Source organism: Mus pahari, chromosome 11 (assembly GCF_900095145.1).
Source record: "Mus pahari chromosome 11, PAHARI_EIJ_v1.1, whole genome shotgun sequence".
NCBI lineage: Eukaryota > Metazoa > Chordata > Mammalia > Rodentia > Muridae > Mus > Mus pahari.
Window position 1 is genome coordinate 1,128,028 of NC_034600.1, and position 19,806 is coordinate 1,147,833.

A 19,806-nucleotide genomic window follows, 5' to 3' on the forward strand; every position below is an offset into this window, starting at 1 on the left:
GAAGAAGAAGAAGAAGAAGAAGAAGAAGAAGAAGAAGAAGAAGAAGAAGAAGAAGAAGAAGAAGAAGAAGAAGAAGAAGAAACACATTTGAATTACTTCCATGTCCACAGTGATTAGCTTTTATTTTAATACATGACAATTATTATTTTAAAGGGATCACAGGTTAATAGGGAAGGAACAGAAAGTGCTAAATATAGAAGTCTGAGTACAGGAAGAATGTAAGAGAATGCCCCAGAATGTAAGAGCATCCCCCATCCCCCACCTCTCTGGTGCCACTACTTGAAAAGGAAGTGGGCATTTATTTATTATTAGCCTCTTAGTGGTGCCATTTTCTAAATTAATTTTTGCATGCTAATACTTATTTTGCTTCTCTCTCTGTCTCTCTCTCTCTCTCTCTCTCTCTCTCTCTCTCACACACACACACACACACACACACACACACTTACTTCAATTATATTCAACATCAGAATCATTCCATAACCACCTTATTCTCTTTGATTATAGGAGAAAGGATTGAACTTGCAACCCCTGAAGCTGGAGTCCTGTTGTGGAGGACACTCTCTAGGAGACAGAACATAAAGCAAATGCCTTTAATCCTCACCCAGATGTCTAGCACATGAATTGTAGGCTTTTTTTTTTTTTTTTTTAAGTCCCCTGGTGGCCAAGACCATAAGGACTTCACTGAAATTTTAAGAAGGCAGAGAGAACAGTAAACTAAAGTTTTCAGCAGCCGGAGAACACCTATGGTGATCTGAGGCACACAGCTGCTCTCTCCCACTAGCAGTCTCACACTGGAGACATCTAAATACCAAGCAACTAACCACAGAGCAGAACACAGCAGCCAACCCCTGCATGGAGTCCAAGCAGCACTGAGCCCTAGAGATGCCTTCCCGCTGACTCCATTTCCCAAGCTCTCAGCTACATGTGTGTTAAATGATAGATGTAGGAAGGCAGTGAGAGGACCAGGACAAGAACGCCCCACCCGGTGGTACTTCTGTGTTTAACACTGTGACATGTTTAAATGTCTTTGATCCTTGTATGAGTCCTTGAGGCAGGCCGCATGCCAGTGCCTCTGAAAACTGAGAAAGTGGAGGAGCTGACAAATGACCAAGAAAGCAGAACTCTAGGCCGAGGAGCCACTGCAGTTCTGTACCACGCGGGCTCAGCTCACTGCCTGAAGCAGACAGAAATTTAAAAGAGCCAGCGATGTCTTTGCACAGGCCAGAAGAACCAGTGTTTCAAGAACAGATGAAAACTAGCAAATCTTAATCTCTTCTTACTCTCTTGGTTCACCCATCGCTTCACCCACATTCACGGCTTTACGTCGCCCTCTTATTCACAGACACCATGACAGTCCTTGCAAAGGGGGGTGAGCAACCCCTAGGCTGTGAGAGCCCAGCATGCACAACAGCTAGAAGACAACATACTCTGTACCTGGTAGCATGGCATTTGAAGGTAACCTGCTGGGGACTGTGATTGCTCACACATGGGGCCATGAAAACTGACTTCACATTAACCAGGTCACAGTGAAGGTAACTGAGCTGAGAACGAACAACCGGCCACGCAGTAGCCAAAATAGCCACAAGGCTATTTTTCTAGAAGAGGTTTCCATTTGTTTCAGTAATTAAGTCAAGAGACAGTATTCAAATTTACTGGCTCTTACATGCTTAGCTGCAAAACAAAAGCCAGAGGCTGTAGGAACAGGAAGACACAGAGAGAGTCGCCCCTTCAGGAGAGGGTTCACAGGAGCCTTCCCGTTTCTTTCTCTGTGGAGTCCTCTGCACAAAGGACTAAGATCTGCTCTCTTGGCTCTGAGTTTAAGCTATTTGTGGTTTAAGTATTAAGCCTGTATCCTTTTGTTTCTTAATGCCGGATCTCTAGCTGCAACTTGCATTTGGTGGCATTTCCATTAGTCACCGTGGTCGAGTGGCTGGCTTGCACAATCCTTAAGCTCCCCACAGAATATTTTAATTTCTTTTAAAATTATTAAAAATTGTGTATTTTCCATATTTTTATTAGTTCTCTGAGAATTTTGTACAACGCATGGTGCCCATATTCATCCCCGCACCCCCACTTCTGCCAGTGCTATCCCCCTTCCCTACCAGCCCAACTCTGCATGCATTTTTTAAATTCATCAAATACAGTTTATTCTGGACCCATCCTACTGGATATGTGGCCTTCACTGGAGGGAGGTCAACCCAGCAGGGGGCCACGCCCTTAAAGAAAACTGACTTCCTCCCCCAGCCTCTATCAACTGCCAAATAGCTCCTTAGTTAGTGGGAGGGCTTAATGCCCATCTCTCCTCTCCATGCTAGAAATCTGTGTGGCCTGAGCCTTGCAGGCCTGGTGCATACTGTCATGGCTGTTGTTAACTCATGGACACAACTGCCCTGCTGTGTCCCCAAAATACCATTTCTTTGTCATCATTTACCAACTATGATTTTTCTGCCCCTTCTTCTTCTGCCATGATCCCCGAGTCTTGGGTGGAGGAGTATAATGCAGATGTCCCACTCAGAGGTGTACATATAATTTTATAATTACATATATGTGTATGTATGCATATATATACATATATGTATATATATGTGTGCATATATATACATATATGTATATATGCCTCAGTGCATACTGCCGCCCACTTTGAATGTGCATCTATGGAGGCAGGCCCCTGCACCACAGTGGCCTCCTGGTGGGTGGTAGTGTACACTCTTACTCACTAGGAGGGTTACATTACCAGAAACATTATCCATATTAGCAGAGCAGCAGAAACTTTGCACAGCAAGACCTGCCTGGTCGTGAGCCAAGGCCCCACATGGCCAGGAGCTCAGAATGGTCAGCTGCTACTCATGAGGCTAGACCCAGCTCTTGGCCAAGCCTGGATCCACCGAAAAAACAGGAAGAGGACACTTCTGCATCTGCTGATGAACTCCAGCTCTGAGTGGGGCTTAGTGGAGACTTCTCCACAAAACAGGACCTTTGATAGAGTGTCAGGAAAAACAGAGGCGAGCATTCATCAGGGTATGTGAAATCTTGTAAACTGCATTCTTCCCCAGGCCTTGCACGGTGCAGGTGCATCGTGCCTTTTTCTTAAGGCTAAGTAAATGAAATCAAGGCATTCCCACAGACTTAAATTACACAGCTCTCTTCCTTTCTCACACTGTCCCAAATGGTTGACAAGGAAGCCGTGGACTTATCCCATGGCACTGTTTTAAGAAAGTTGAAATTATAAAACACCATAACAGACAACCAGTCACTTCTGGTGATAAAATGAAAACATCAAAACATCATCAACCTAAATTATTTTTATTTCCACCACCCTCTCCTCACTTAGTGGGGGAAAAAAGTTAACATGAATTGCAAAGGAAATAAAATGTAGCAAATTAAATGCCTTTAGTTGTGCTAAAATGCCTTTTAAACAGGAAAAAGAAAGAAAGAAGTAAAAAGCAGTTATAATGCACAGAAAATGGGATGTGCCATAAAATGCTTTCCACAAAGGAAACTTTCGGAAAGGTATTACCTGCTAGAATGATAATGGGTTCCTATCACTCTTTTTGAAAATGTTGTTCTTCAGTTTTGATGCATTTTCTGGTAATTTTGAAAGGATTCTAATTGCCAGGACGATTAAACACCCATAGCTTTTATTGATGACACAACAGCCCCCTTGTCTCTTCCAGGCCACTCTGCAAGGCAGCGGTTTATCTGTATTTTCATGTATCATATGCACTGCCTTTATTTTTCCTGTCAAATGCGCTAGTTTCCACTGAGACGGTAAAGGGCGCCCTAATATAAAGCAATGCTTTTCTATTAAAAATACTTCCCGAAGTGCTTTGAAGTCAGCCAGAAAGCAGAAATGCATTTGCATCGTGTCCCACAGTGTACGAGGCTCAGCAGCCCAGTCAGCTTCTTCACTGTGCCCCTCTGCAGACTCTAGCTCTGGATGTTCAGTCCCACACAGCAGCACCATGAGTGGCAGTTCTCACAGGGCAAAAGCGAAAGGCCACACTTAGCTAGGCTCCCCCACTCCCTACAGGTGTGTGTCTGGAGACTCCTGTTTTCTTGTGCATATGCATTAGAAAAGAAAAATCACTGCCACTCCAGTGTGACCGTCTATCTTAAACATGCATAAATCTAATGACCCTCAAATCATATCCAGCAGCCATGTGTAAACCAGTCTCCTCAGAAGGGAAGGCTCCAGCACCTCCCACAAGTTATCAATAGAACAAGCAAAGAAGACAAAAACAGAACCAAGCCACACAATCAGCAAACATAAGTAAAAAGCATGGAGTGACCAGAAGACCAAGGGAAGGCAATATTCCTACAGTCTTTTCCAGTGCACACGTCATTCAGAGCGATCCCGTACTGTTCAGGGAGCAGAGGCTATGGTAGAGCCCCTGCCTAGCCTCTGAAATACCCTAAGTTCAACTATTACCACATACCATATAGTTATGTATCAGGTAACTTGCTCAAAAGCATAAAAAACTTTGAAGTTATCCTACAGATCCATGTTCCTTGATCATAGCATAATGCAAATTAGAAATGTATATAAAAAGCCCATGTTAAACACCATAGATGTGCAAGTTAACTATAAAAAAGCCTCTGATGGAGGAAGAAACCATGAGCAGGATTTCCAAAGAGCAATGAAACAGTCTGTGTCAGTCTTATGATGACGATGGTGGTGGTGGTGGTGACTGGGAGATGCTAACGCCAGGATGGTTTGTCACATTGTGTGGGTTTGGTCTTGCTGGGAATTGCATTGTCCCCAGTATCTGATATTCTCTGCTAGGGGCAAACTAAAGATGAGTCTGGGAGGCAAAAGGCACACCACGTGAGCCGACACTGAACGTCTTCATTGTCAGACATGCCTGTGGATGGACAGTGCCCTCGGACAGCTGGTGCAGCGCTTTGTATCTTACTGGGGGCTCTGCTTGTCTCCAGCCATGGTTGCTGGTGGACAACAGCCGAGCAGACCTGAACTGCAGCAGGCAGGAGCATGAAATTCCCACTGACTCTTCTTCAGGGCTCCTCCATCCCAGCTGCTCTTCAGTAAAAGGCCATGCTAATCTACACATATTTCCTGAATGATCCAAGCTGGTGCTTGGAGAGTTAATTCTTATGACCTAATAATTATTGCTCTCCTTTTGAGAGACAGTTGATAGCATACTACCAGACCTGAGAAGAAAATGAATAGTCATCAGGAATGACAGAGTCACCATGTGATCTAAAATGCCCAGTGCCACAAATGTTTTTATAGGGGATAAGGTCCAACTCAAAGTATGGAACCTTACTTTTCCAGAGGACCTGGGTTCAAGTCCCCCAAGCAATCTGTAACTCCAGTCACAGGGAAACCAGCACCCTTTTCTGGCTTCTTTAGGCAGCAGGCAAACATGCATGGTGTACAGACATACATGCAGGCAACACACACACACACACACACACACACACACACATCCGTGACACAATGATTTCAAAGGGTATTAGTCTAGTAAGCCCTTTCAAATGGAATTGTCTCTTGGTACAACGGTGGAGCAGGGGGTGGTGTATTAGTGTGGCTGTTTTCTGAATATGTGGTGGTTGCTAAAGAGTCAACAACATTTCTTTTCAGCCTACAGATATCTAGACCAAGAGAAGTAAAACTAGACACAGTAAACCAGACACAGGGAAATGACGTCTCATTTTTCCTTTGGGCATGAAATGAGTACTCATTACTGAGTGACAATGGATTCTGAGCTTGATGCTATCAGTGAATGGGGTTTGTGGGAACGTGTGCTGTCCCCTTGAAGAAACATAGGAAATATGGGAGACCAGTTAAGTGGTCTGCACTGTTAATTAGAACTGCTCGTCATTCTAGAACGCCTCTGTCATGGATTTATCACGGAACCTGATAGAACCCCCTTCCTTGAGGGTACAATGCACTTGCAATACCAACCTGAGAGTACAGGCAAGAGGACCAGTTCAAGTTCAATACATAGCAATTTTGAGGCCAGTGGGGAATACATGAGATCCTGTCTCAAAATAAAATAAATAATAACAGCAAAAAAACCCATAAAACAACAACAAAGACAAAACCTCAAAACCAAAAGAAGTAACTATAATCAACGATGCCCCAAACAAACTTTAACCAACCATTCTAGCTTCATTTCCACTGCTATAATAAAAGATCCTGGGCAAAAGGCAACTTAGAGGAGAAAGGGTCTATATTGCCTCAAAATGCTGGGCTACAATCCATCATAGCAGTGCAAACGCTACTTATTATCACAAGCACCCAGGAATAGAGTGACAGTGGACACGTGTGTGGTTACTAATGCTCATAATGCCCCCTAAACTTACACAGTCCAAGGCCCAAACTCAGGGAATGCTGCTGCCCACAGTGGACTGGGTGTGCCCACCTCAATTAAAGCACTTGAGACAATCCTCCACAGGTGTGTCCACAGGCCAACCTGATATGGACAGTCCTGCTTTTGTTGAGACAGTCTTCCAGGTGATTCTAAAGTGGGTCAAGATGGCAATTAAAACCAGCAGTAGAACAGTCACCAAAACAGGTAACTTAAACCAATGGTTCAGGACAGGCCACAGCAAAACGCTCACATGTGGGGTTCTGATGCATGGGGGATAGGTGAAGAATAATTACCACTACTACTACTGCTACTGCTACTGCCACTGCCACTGCCACTGCCACTGCCACTGCCACTGCCACTGCCACTGCCACTACCACTACTACTAGTAATAATAATGCTCATCAGTAAAAGTTGATTTTCTACAAAAAGACAATGTGCACATGGACCTCAGTCTCTCACAGTGACACTGCTTCTCAACATTAGACGGGTGCACCCTGAGAATCCCATCATAAAATGAAAATACTGTATGTGTAAAATGCATTTAGAATAAGCTGAGGAGCTCAGCTTAGCCACGGCACCATGGATTCTAACGCCTGGGCTGCTCTCCTTCATGATAACCTAACTAAGAGTGGGTTGTGCTACTGCTGGCTAGCACCGCGAGAGAGGACAGGATTACACAGCATCCTTCTAAAGCCAGGAATGATTCAAAGGCACAAGCACAGAATAGATGCCATCTTCACACTGTAGTGAAGTCAAAGGTCTTACATTGCACTCTCATTAATATGTACATGTGCCTTGTGTATGGGCATGTGTACATGATAAAGTGAACAAAAAGTGCAAGTTGAAAACAGGGGAAAACGGGAAGGAGAGACGGCTCAGTGATTACGAGCAACTAACTGCTCTTCCAGAGGTCCTGAATCCAATTCCCAACAACTACATGTTGGCTCACAACCATCTGTAATGGAATCCAATGTCCTCTTCTGGTGTTTCTGAAGACAGCTACAGTATACTCAGATACATAAAATAAATAAATTTTTTAAAAGAATGAAAACAGTAGAACACAATTTAGTGTGAAGCTTACACTGGGAGGGAGATGGAGCACAGAAATAAATCACTGGGCAGATGTAGCCCACCCTGGATTAGTGGCTGTTTATTTTCATATAAGTAAGTAATCCAGATGTAAATCAGGGAGGACTGTGCTCAGGAAGGGAAGATTAATCAGGCTAATCGAATGATTAATCCCACTCTGCACCTATTCCCAATTCCAAAGTGCATGGCTGTTATGCCTAAATCATCTGCAGTCTATTGTGGGGACAGATTAACTCTGAGGTTCACCATATGTCTGAGCTACACTCACATCTCATCAACCCTTCATCTGTACTCAGCTGCTCATGCCAGTGAGTTTGTAATCTGTAGCTTTCATTGACTCTACTAATAGATTCTCCCAAGATTTTCTTTCCTTTCACATATGTACAGGAAACTATTGCCTTGAAACATTAAATGCTGTATCTGATTCCCTTAAAATAACACAAGAAACTAAAACACATACTATACACGTTGACATCCATGCACTACATACAACGATTCAGTTGCAAATACGTGCCTAAGAGTGGGTAGCTGGTACTGTTCTATCTTGTAGCTGCAATAGCAAACCTTGATGCAAATGAGGGATGCAGATGGGATGCTCCATCCGCCCTAAACCACTAACTTCTCTACCAAGAGCCTTTAGGGGGTAGAAGCAGGCAGAACTCTGAGTTCAAGGACAGCTTGTCTACAGGTCTGTAATCCGAGCTCTAAGACACCCAGAGCTACAAGGCAACAAAAGAAGCAAACAAGCAAACAGTGGACTGTTGACATTGGCAATACTGGACTGGACAAGACTTACTCTCACCAGTCTCTCAGACACAATGACCCCTGGGGAAATTGCCAGAACTACAGTAATCTACAAAAGGGCATTATATTGTATAGTATTCCTTCATATTTCAACTCTTTTATAGTATTCACTCCATATATTTCAACACCCATAATCATTTTAATCACTAGCCTTTTAATTAGGTTGAAATATAATTTGTCTTAAGAAACTTTAATGATCATGACTCCTCTCTGTCTCTCTGTGTGTGTCTGTGTGTATATGTCTGTGTGTATGTGTGTGTTTCCATATGTCTGTGTATCTGTGTAATATGTGTGTGTGTGGGCGTGTCTATGACTTTATTCTATGTGTGGATGTGTGTGTACCTGCATGTTTATGTCTGTGTGTGCATGTGTCTGTGTGTGTATGTGTGTCCGTGAATGTGTCTGTGTGTGTCTCTTTGTGTGTGTCTCTCTGTGTCCCTCTCTTCCCCCCTTCTCCCTCCTTCTCTCCCTTGTGTATTACTTCTTCTTTCCCCTCAGCACAATGCTCCCTCGAGTTCTGGTGAGCCTGTCACCAGCTGCCCAGTCGGTTCATGATGGCTTCCAGGTCGATAGCTCTTCCTGTGTCCACTGCTCTCATCTGAGTCTGGCTTCTCTAGACAAAAGTGTAGACCAAAGTAGAGGGGGGCAGGAAGAGGGGGGTTAAGAGAGAGGGAGAGGAGGGAGGAGAGAGAGCAGAGAGAGGTAGGGAGGCACAAAGGGAATTATTTGTAACACTGCCAAAAGGTTGGACCCAATTGGTCCTTCTCCTGGCCTCCCCTTACCCTTCCATGGGCTTTTGTTGTATCCTTACACAAAGAGGGCATTGAATCAGCACAGGACTAATTTTTTTTTTTTAAGAAACAAACATACAAAGTAACTCAATAACTCTTTTCTTTCTCCCAAGCCACCTGGGGTTTGCAAACCAGGTATGTGTATATAATTCTTAGTCTAATACCATGTTATCACAGGGTAAACATTCCTTTATTACTCTTGGTAATTTTACTTAAAATTTCTCAAAGGTAACAGCATTGAGAAGCATCAAAGACAATATAAATCAAGTTGGCAAGAACTTTTATGTTGGGAAATGTTAAAGTTTTGTCAAAATGTGACTTGTAACTAAGCTAGCCACACTTCTTCCTGACTCCTCCTTTAAAAAATGAATCAGTAATAATTATATTATTTATTATTAATGAATAAATAAATGAACATATTTATCATATAAATAAAACACATCCCTGGTCTTTCACATCCAGGATTTAAAACCTCCAATATTCATTTTTATTTTCCTCCTGAAATATGTCTGTCAATATAAGCCCTTGACAAGGAGATCCTTCTGTGGTATAAAAACAATGACAAGGAATATTACATGTCTCATCTTGTCCTAAATACTCATGAGATTTATCATCCTTAACTCACAACCAAGCCCCATTTGTATGGTTCTGCTCTGTATTTTACTTCGTAGAAGTAATTGAGGAAAGAACAGATGACTGAACTCTGTAGGGTTGCCTACTAAGAAGCAAAACTGAGGGCTAGGTCCAGGTGGATCAACCATGCTGTGCTTTCCGGTGGCTGTACATGGGAAACACCACAGTAAGGAGGCTGCTGCCTGGTCAGCGCTGTGTCAGTCACAGAGGGCAGCAACTCCCTTTTGGGTTGTGCTCACCATGAGTTGAGAGAAAACCCAGGTAGAGATGAATCTACCTGAACTTCTCCAGCAACACAAGGGTTAAACTTCTCTGTGCAATTCACAAGCATTCCAAGTATGAAGCAGAAATCAATAATGACTGGGTGTTCAGCAAGGGCTCAACTCTCCAGGAACTTGAATGGGAATACACAACACAGGAAGGAGCAGGGACCTCAGGTAGACAGGGTCTTAGTGGAGGAGGCCAGAAGGACCAGCTATCCACCAGAAGTAAACAGACACTGAAGAGAGATGACGTCAGTGTATTGACATGAGATGCTTGCTGGTGAACCAATGGGGATGGTATCAACCGAGTGACCGTCTTAGTACGGGCTCAGAAGGTACTCAGTGACTTAAGAAATGCGACAAGTTAAGTGACAACAACCTATTTAATCAACGAGTACCCCAGTGCACTCTGTCTGAACACATGCCAAAACAATTACAGACCAAGCACGTTATTGTCATGAGGACCACCATCTGCACCGGGAACTGTAGTACCTCAGCTCTAACCGCTGATGCTTTTCAATAGAATCCATGACTTCAAAATATCAGTAAGAAACCACAGCTCAAAGGAGTGGTTGCCATGGGCCATACTGCCCTTCCAGGACATTATCTGACAACAGGAATGCCATAGATGGGGCAAAAATCCTAGGAGTAGTCAGTGTGCTGAAAGTGATGGATGCCACTGTTTCCATGAGCAAGTTGAAGAAGCATCTCTGCCCATCCTTCCTTTGTCACAGAAAGAGGGGAATGAGATGCAACTATCGCAGAGAGAAGTCTGAGCTCTTCCCAGCAGTGGGGAGATTTTCCACCAGGGAACTATGAAAGTCAGGGATGGAGAGTCTCCAGACCTGCAATGTTCCCCATAGCATCACGTGGAGGGATAGCTCAGCGCTCCGGGATCTTGTCCCATCTCTGCAGCTACATGACCTGGAAGAAATTAATTTGGTCCTCTGGGTATGAGTTTGTGCATCTGTAGAAAGAGTGCCTCTCAGTTCTACTACTAGTTGGCTATGGGACAATGACAGTGCATCTCCAGGGACCTCGTGATAGTAAATGCTCCCAGAGATGCTTCTTGGTCATTTGGACCATCTCTTTCTGAAGCAGATCCAATGTCATTTGACAAGCACATGTGGTAAACAGATGTCAGAGCATGGGAAGGAAGAAAAGCAAAACTCCAAGTTCTTAATCATTTTATACTCCTGCCATTTTGCTTCATACTTCCTGGATAGGCTCTTCAAACTTCAAAACATATATGAGGATTGCCTTGCCCTCTGCGTTTCTGGAGCACAGCGACTGTGGGTGTGCATCACAAAGCCTCCTTCTCTACTGCCATTCTTTAAACAGAGAAGTTAATATCTGCGGGATGCTTTCTAACTTCAGTTTTCACCTGAATAGTTCTTTATATTACAACCACCATTGCTGTACAATTTTAAGAGTTTTTCCTTGGACTTTGTGTAGACTCCAGGTAAAATGTAAGTGGAGTGACTTAGTGACTGGCTGGCTGCACATTCCACATACCTGCAGAGAAAGCATTGCTTCTATGCCTGGGAATGCTTGGAAAGGCAGATCTTTAGCCACCTCTGCTCTGGTTCTTAGGAAAAGGCTCTGTTTCGCTTTGACTCCTATAATGCTGAAACTACAAAAGGCACACACTGAAACCCCTGTTCCTTAGAGAGGAGGGGCATGTCTGTCTGTCCTCCCAGACTCCAGCCTTCCCCGAAGTGGGTGATTCTCCTACCAACAGCAGGTGCTGAAAGGTTGGATCAATCAAGACACGTTCCCTCTACTAATACGTGTGTCTGCATCTTTGTTTTGAAAGATGAAATTTCTTTGCAGTAAATACATGAAAGAAATTGTCTGTTATATTTACCCTTAGGGGAAATTAATGAATAGTGAAAAGCACTTGCCCCTACTGGTTCCAAAAACTAACTCACCACGTCACTGCAAACGAGGGTGGGTTATGAGCTCAGCTGCACATACTACATATTTACAGTAAATAAAAGTACATATTCTTACTTCAGGATATGTTACAAGACCTAGTTTATTAAAATGTCTGACTATTTTAAATTTATGAGAATATAGCGTTTCCATTCAAGTACTGACTACTCCCAATCATAAATTTTAGTCAAAACAAACATGTCCAGAGCCACCTGGTATTTTGACAAACAAAATTTATGTCAACCTTTCCTAACAATGAAGGCAATTTTTGAGAAAAGCTGGCAGATTTTGGACATAATAAATGAGAGGATTTTGTTCTGAAAGGGGAGGTTTTTATGCATTCAGTAGTGAAAGCCAGCTCTAAAAATCAAAGTGACATGATAATATTTACAACTTAGTTTGGTCACATTAGGTCTAAGTTTTCTCTTCCAGGGTTACCCTGACAACCACTCATGAGAGACTTGGTAGAGACTCAGCAAACCAATGTCAAAAAAGCATAAATCATTCTTTTATTGAAACTTTCCACAGCAAGCAAAGAAAGAGTGTTCACGTTATCAACAGAATGTGAATGCAGCTATACAAGCTATCCCAAGAATTGCTCGATTTTATTTAAGCCATCTTAGAATAATTCTTAGCAAGAATGCCATTTAACCTCATTTTTAGGCTTTTAGACTGAAAACAAGCAATTATACAAGACTGTTGAGTTTCAAGTCACCTTTATTTTTATGAAATAATGAAAATACATCAAAGACCAGTAACGTTAGGATCAGTATGAGAGAACCATAGATGGACCACAAATTGAAATCAAGTGATATAAAAGTTTAAGTGTCAATTAAGACAATACTAAATCAAAAGACATGATTATTTTCCCTCTTTATTTACTTTCATTTATACCTCGATACAAGGCTTCCTGTAGCTCGCGCTAACCTGGGACTCACAGTGCGCTGAGAATGACCTTGTATTTCTTGATATTCTTCCTCATGTCTGCAGCCCTGGATTCCAGGAATATAACTCAATGACTGTTGAATGTGGTGTTGTGGATGGAACCACACAGAGCTTCCTGGCTGCGCAAGCCTTTCACCTACTAAGCTCTATATCCCTAGCCCCTTTTCATTTTGAATATAAATTCAAGACCAACTCACATAAAGAAAGCAGAAAGATTTCCATGTACTTGGAATCACCTGGGATCATTTTGTGACCCAAATATACTAGGAGATAGGAGCTGTGTTTAAGAAAACTGTCACCCATTTTGTTACTGTGAGAACTCACGAAAGACAGAGAGAAATCAAAACCAGACAGAAGCATGGGAATGAAAGAAACTATCCAAGAGTTTAGGCAGAAAAATCCTAGATCCGCTTCACTGTTGAATCACATGAGGGCTTAGCTATTCCAGAGGGTTCTCCAAGATGAGACCCCTCAGAAGTCAATGTCTGCTCAGTCTGAAGTCAGACCTCATCTACATCCACATAATTATGGCTCTAACTCAACCCTACCACATCTTCGGTGCTCCTACCTTAACTGTCTTTGAATATCTGGATGGGGGTTTTCCTGTTTGAAAGTGGAGATACTGCCTACGATTTTTCAAGAAACAAAAGAGAGATAAGTCTTTGTGAACCCAGGATTCACACAGTCTCTGCTCCTGCCTCTCGGTATTGGAAGACAGTACCCACATCCCTCAGGCCTTTCTCCCTTCACAGAAGGCTGGAGCCCTGTTCCTCACCAGAAGGTAGCCTTTGGACCAGATCCAGGCAACCTCCCTGGAACATGTCTGCAGTTTACACTGAAAATTTACATAGTGGGCATGAAGCCAGCCAGGAGCATGGAGGAACAGAATCCATTTCATGTTGTATGTGGATCTTGCTCTGGGCGACAGCCAAGTTAAGGAAATGCCAACTCTGGTTACAATGATTTAGCTGAATGAAGACAGGTGTGGAAATGATGAGCATATTAAGGAAACACAACGATGCCCCTTAAAATGGCATGCGGCCCTACCCCTAGTGGAAGAGCTGTTGGCTGCTGATGGCTTCTGCAAGAAGGGGTGGTTTCCCATGAACCAATGGATAATCTCACTGCTATTCACACATGGACAGCACAAATGGACTCCAGGTTTTTGTTGTTTTTTTGTTTTGTTTTGTCTTCTGGTCTTAAAGAAGGCAGGGAGATAGACTCTGGAGGGATTGAGGGAGTGGAGTGAAGTCGGATGTGATTAAATACATTGTATATGGTATTTATCTATGAAGGTTTCAAAGACTTTTTAAAGGCTATCTTTCCAACATTTCAACTAAGCAAAACAGAACATAAAAGAGACTTTGTAAGCACAAATGGGAAGAACAAAGGCAACTTAGAAAAGGGAGCTGTAAGTCCCTTAAGTTCTCCTGGCATGAATTTCTCACGGATCCATTCAAGAGTACCTAATTCAACGTGGTTGAAGTTAGAGCGTTCTAACCTGGAAAACAAAGTAGTGTGCCTGGGGAACATGAACTTCGCACTTGTCTCCCTAGACTAATGTCACTATAAATAGGCCATCACCTGCTCCTCTCCATTTAGGAAGGAACCAGCCAGAAGGATTTGAATTACTCACAAACAGAAACACTTAGGAGGAACACATTTCCAAAGGACAACTGTGATGTTTTCTTGCCAGCAATGTGAAAGTGAGGTGAGGTCTTTAAAGACTGCTGGCCGGGCCCTGTGATCCCGCCCCCTTCCCCAAATCCTTCTTTGAGTTCTTTTTGGTCTTATAAGTAGGGACAAGCAAGTGCGGCAGGGGTGGGGCTGTCCTCTTCTCACACCTAGGCGACCAGGGTCAAAGGAGCTCCCTGCTCAGCCTGCTAAGGGAGAGGACCAGTGACGTCATGCTCTGCCACGTTGGATTATCTTTCCTTACCTCATCGAACTCAATCAGAAAACAGGACCCACGCTCGTGGGGGCATTTTTAAAAAAAACTGTGCCGTGACGGAAACTTTTTCCCCCCGATTCATAATGTGAGCGCCATATGTTTCGGATATATAAAACGAATTGTCAAATACCTAACAGAGTTTCTGTGTCCTTGAGGCAGCGTGAGCTGAATCTGCAGGCATGTCTTTACATCCTAAGCTCTGGAAACACCGTTCAGCAGAAACATTCCATATTATCCACTAACCACACAACTCACGAGCTGATTCAGGCCTCGGACAGTCTGCACGGGCAAATCATGGTCAGGGGGAAAAGTTTGAACCACACTGAAGAGAAGGGAGCGCTAAGAGGAAGTTAACCGCCATCTACAGATTTCCTTTCAGGGCTCTAGAGAGCCAGCCCAAGATTCCCGACTGAAAATTATGAACCAGAAAAACTGACATCAGCTATTGGGCTGCGTTAATGCCTCCAGTCGTGAAAACATGCTTTAACCACAGGCAGGGAACCATGTTCGAGTCGTGCACTTCTCTGGAAAGGGGAAAGCAGCGAGGGTCCCTTCCATTTTTAGCTCACTTATAGTCTCTGGAGATGAGGCATGGCTATCTATATCTGTTCAACACTCCATCACTTTCTCTCTACATGGCTAAGCACGGAAAGATTCAAAAGCCAAGATGCACAACATTATCTGGTTTTCATTTTCGCTGTCATGAACTGCTTTCCCAAAGCAGCTTGTTTTAAGAGTTAAATGATGCCCAGACCAAACTCAGAGAGGAGAGCCAGCCGGGGGCGTTCCGCGGACAGGGATGGGAGGCAGCTAGCGCGCCAAGGAAGCCTGAGGACTGCCTCTGCTGCCGGCAGCGGCGCCGGGAAAAAGCGCAGAGTTGGCCACGGGGCGCAGAGATGCTGAGCCCACATGCCTTGCCCGTCCACCTGGAGCACGCCCTGGCAACTTTATTTTGGGCAAAGCCTTCCAAGGAAACTTTTCCTCTGTCCGCAGCTCTCGCCTTAGCCAGGCCGGCCTTGGGCAGGGCACAAGGGGTGAGGAGCAGCCTGGGGCGGGACACGGTCGCCTGCGCGGTCCCCTCGGAGCCACGGGGAGGCCACTCACCAGCCCGAGCGCGAAGAAAACGGCAAGCAGGGCGAGGCAGGAGCCCATGACGATGAGCAGCAGGAAGACGATGAGAGGGTGCTGCTGGCTCATGCAGTAGTAGGACTCGTAGAGCCAGTCCCGGGACCGCTGCAGCCCCTCGCCGCCGCCCGCCGCCGCTGCCGCCGCCGCCTCGGCGCGGTCCCGCAGGTAGCGGCGCCGCCGCATCGCCTCCTGCCACATCGGGGCGGCTCGCGGGGCGCCCGCCGTGCGCGCCCTGCCCGGGCAGCGCCGCTCTGCGGTCGCCTACCGCCTGCCGCCCCCGCGCCGCCGCGACCCGCCGGCTGCCCGTCCGGAGCTGTGCTCAGGGGCCTCAGGCGCGGGCGGAGCTCGGAGCCCCGGGCTGGGCGCGCTGACGCGCGGGCGGGGGCCGGGGGCGGCCTCAGGGCAGCTCCCGGGCGCCGCCGCCGCCACCACCGCTAGCGAGGGCGGGAGCCACCCGGCCCCTCGGCCCGCCTCGCCCCACCCCGCGCGCAGCGCACGGGCCTCCGCGCAGGGGCGGCGCCGGCCCGCGCCCACCACCGCCCCCCGACGGCCAGGCTGGGCTCCAGAGAAAGCTGCAGACCCAGTCCTTGCCCTCCAGCCTGTCGCAGGCTGCACAGTGGCGCGCCCCCTCCTCTCGCTTTTGGACCCCAGCCAGATAGATTGGGGCTTCAGCCTTGCTCTCCACTACAGCAGAAAACAGACTGAGGGCTACTGTTGGGCTCCTGGAGTCTCCCACCTGGCTGCCAGAGTCCCCACAGCCTCTCCATGATCTCACAAGGCAGCAGTGTAAAAGGCTGCCATGCTTTAATACCCCCCAGCCTGGAGAGGGGGGTCCCACACCCCTGACCACCCCTCTTTAGTATCCCTACTTAGCAAAATGTGGCTTCTTTTTCACTTTCTCTGTTGTAATTTGACTCCCAATACAGGTCAGGAGTTAGGACCAGCCAGGACTTGTGGGAGTCCTTTTGAAAGAATGGCCCCCACGAACTCAATTACATGGTGACTGGAGACACCTGTGGTCCTCAGGCAGCCGGCCTCTCCTTTTCTCTGCCTTTGCTCTCCGTGCCTTAGAAGTACCCCATGGACCTCCGTGTTTGGCACCGCAGATCTCCCCAGAACCCTTTCAGTCTGACAGGGATGGCACAGAAGTTGGAGCAAGGAATGGGAATCTCCTCTGTGTGGGCAAGGTTGGCTTGGGATTCACTCACCCCATGCTGCTTGCCACTCTCGAAGCATGACAGACCTAGCTAGATCCTCTGGTGGCCGGCTGGACTGGCATTTCATGCCTGTGACTTCAACCTTTGTTCTTTCTAGTTTCTAAATGACAGGTCTAACCACTGTTCTTCAAAAAACTGCTTCTAGAAGGTTCCTGTTTTCCTGTCCTCTCATCCAAAGAACCCATAAGCCATTTTCTCCCCTAAATCATTTTCTAAGGAGTCCAAAACACAACACCGCATCAAGAGCTATTCCACATTCTCTGTCAGCCCCCCGGGACTGTATTGCCTCAGACCCTTGCATGTTCCCTGACTGCAGCCTGCCTACCTGAGCTGCAAACCAGCATGGACAGGTAGGCTGAATAACTGTGTGACTCTCAAACGCTGGACTTAGGCCATGCACAGAGACTCAGACTCAGGGATTCCCAGGGGTTTTATTTTTGGACCCAGAGGGTGAAGACACAGCTGTGTTCTCACCCTCGATAGAGGGCAAGGTTGGAGTTAATGGGAGTTGATTTGAAATCCAGGCCAGCTTTCCTCACCCAGTCCTGGCAGAAATCTCGGATGGATCCCTAACAGTGGAACAAACTTGTCCTGGAGCCTCCCTGCCCTGCATGACCCCTGATAAACAAAAGCTCACCCTTTACCAGACATTCCTATGGAGTCTCAACCTCTCCTGCAGGCTCAAACCCTCTGATTGACTGGGCCCCTTCTTCTGAACCAGCAACCATAAACACTCTATTTTAAGGTTTTATAGGTGTTTAGACATCCCAAAAGCAAGCTTCAACAACAAATAGCACTAATGAATAGAACTTATAAATAGCCAGGGCTGATGCCCTTGCAGGAAACATGGCTAAGTGGGCTGTGCAGATTCTGTGTGCAGGACTGTCTGGGTCAGGCAGAACTGTGCATTTCCAGTCCCTCCCTGCTAGGAAAGTTCTGTTACTCACCTCCTCTCCAGCTCCCATTTCCTCACTGCTAGCACTAAGAAGCGTCCTCCTTCACCCACACAAGAAGAAAGAAAAGATAATCAGTGATCTAAGTATAAAGGGTAGGGAAGTGTAAGACTTATGAGGGAAGTACTTTCTTTTCTCTAGCAGAAAAGAAAAATGTATTTTAACATCCATTGTCCGTCCATGACATATGTGGTAAGGAACTGCAGTTCAAGAGATTTTGTTAAAGTAATCTTAAAATATTTTGTAAAAGTAAAATAAAGACAAAAATCTAATTGGAAATACCCTGCATGTGCCTTTAGGAGGTGATTAGTATCCCATTCTTCCATTTAATTAAAGAAATATTTATTTTGTGCCTACCATGCAAACACTAAACACTGATGGGGGGGGGTATAGACAGCCTGGGGTCATTGGAGGAGTTCCCTGTGTCCTTAGAAAGACAGAGCCCCATGGGAGCAAACAGGAATAAAACCCAGCATTCCTCTCTGCTTCGCTCTCCCTCTCCCTCAATGGAGTCACCACACACCAAAGTCTTTGGAAGGAAGCACCATGGCAGTTAAGGCTGTGTCTGCCTCCTCTGTGATTGCGTCTGGACTTGCTGTTCTGTTTTGTTTGGGGTGTTTATTTTTATGGGAGCCTCTGTCAATGTTTCATATGCAATACTAAAAAAAAAAAAAAATAGTGAACTATTTAAAATGAATGCTATTCTATCAGTGTTTTGGTATCCATGGGACCAAGAATCTTTTTACAGAGTTTGCAACAGTTCTTATTTTTGAAAGGGAGGCAAAAGAAGAGGAAAGATAACCCCTAAGCAGCGTGAGACAAAATGAAAAATAACCTTTAGTAGAAAGCCAAGACATGAAATATAGGCTTGTGACAGTAAAGGGACCCTAAGGAGTCCTCTAGCTCATCTCTGTGCCTTCAGGTATCAGCACTGCTGCAAAACAGCAAGGCACAAGGAGCAAGGGGGCTTGCCCATAAATGTACCCTGCATCAATTTGTGACAAAATGCACAAAGAAATCAACTATGGAGGCTCTAACTAGGCCTGCGGGAGGCAAAGAACATTTGAAAACGTCATCTTTTCTGCAACGCTAGAGGGCGCCCTTCTATCTTGCTAGGGAGAAGCAGCAGGCTGGCTCTCTGGGGAGGGACTTAAGTACTTGGTGCAAGGTTCTGTTACCTTCACTTTGAATTCTTAATAATTTTCAAAAAGGCGCATCCATTTTGCTGATGGTTCTCAAATTAGAAGGCCAGTTCTCCTAGCAAGTTGTAGCCAAAAGCTGTCCTATCTTCTCCTGTAACTGGAGCCTCTGAATTGTCTGGCTGCAGGCAAGTCTTCTCTGTGCAAGACTCCGCCCATGCCTCCTGATCAGACCTCCCATACATACCCTATGCCCCAAAGCATTGACTGAAAACAAAGTTACCACACTGCAGGGCAGGTTTATGCACACGTGAGTTTTACTTTAAATGAACCCATCTCTTCGTTCCTGCTTCATATCCAGTTGGATTAGTTCAGTCAATAAGGGTGTTGTCAGACTCCTCCCAATGTCTATAGAGTCCACAATGATTAAATAAAGGCAAGCCAGGAAGCACACCAAGGGCAGAGGTGGACATGTGCCAGCCAAGGCAGGAATACAGGTCAGAGGAGCAGGAGCGTAGTGCTTGCCTGTGTGTTCATCTCTCTCTCTGGCAAGTGTGTTACTAAAATACACATATAAGAAGGATGAATGGTCTGCCAACATTTTCATTATCACTGCGGAATAT

At 45.4% G+C, this 19,806-nt stretch overlaps 1 protein-coding gene across 1 annotated transcript in view; it reads right to left on the reverse strand.

The window, feature by feature from the left end:
• Adcy2 (adenylate cyclase 2) overlaps positions 1-16,319 on the reverse strand; it is a 384,313-nt gene extending 367,994 nt beyond the window's left edge. Inside the window, exon 1 of the mRNA XM_021208196.1 lies at positions 15,851-16,319. Coding sequence (XP_021063855.1) covers positions 15,851-16,072 — 222 coding nt within the window. The 5' untranslated portion in view covers positions 16,073-16,319. The remainder of the gene's footprint in view (positions 1-15,850) is intronic.
• Between the last annotated feature and the right edge of the window lie 3,487 nt (positions 16,320-19,806).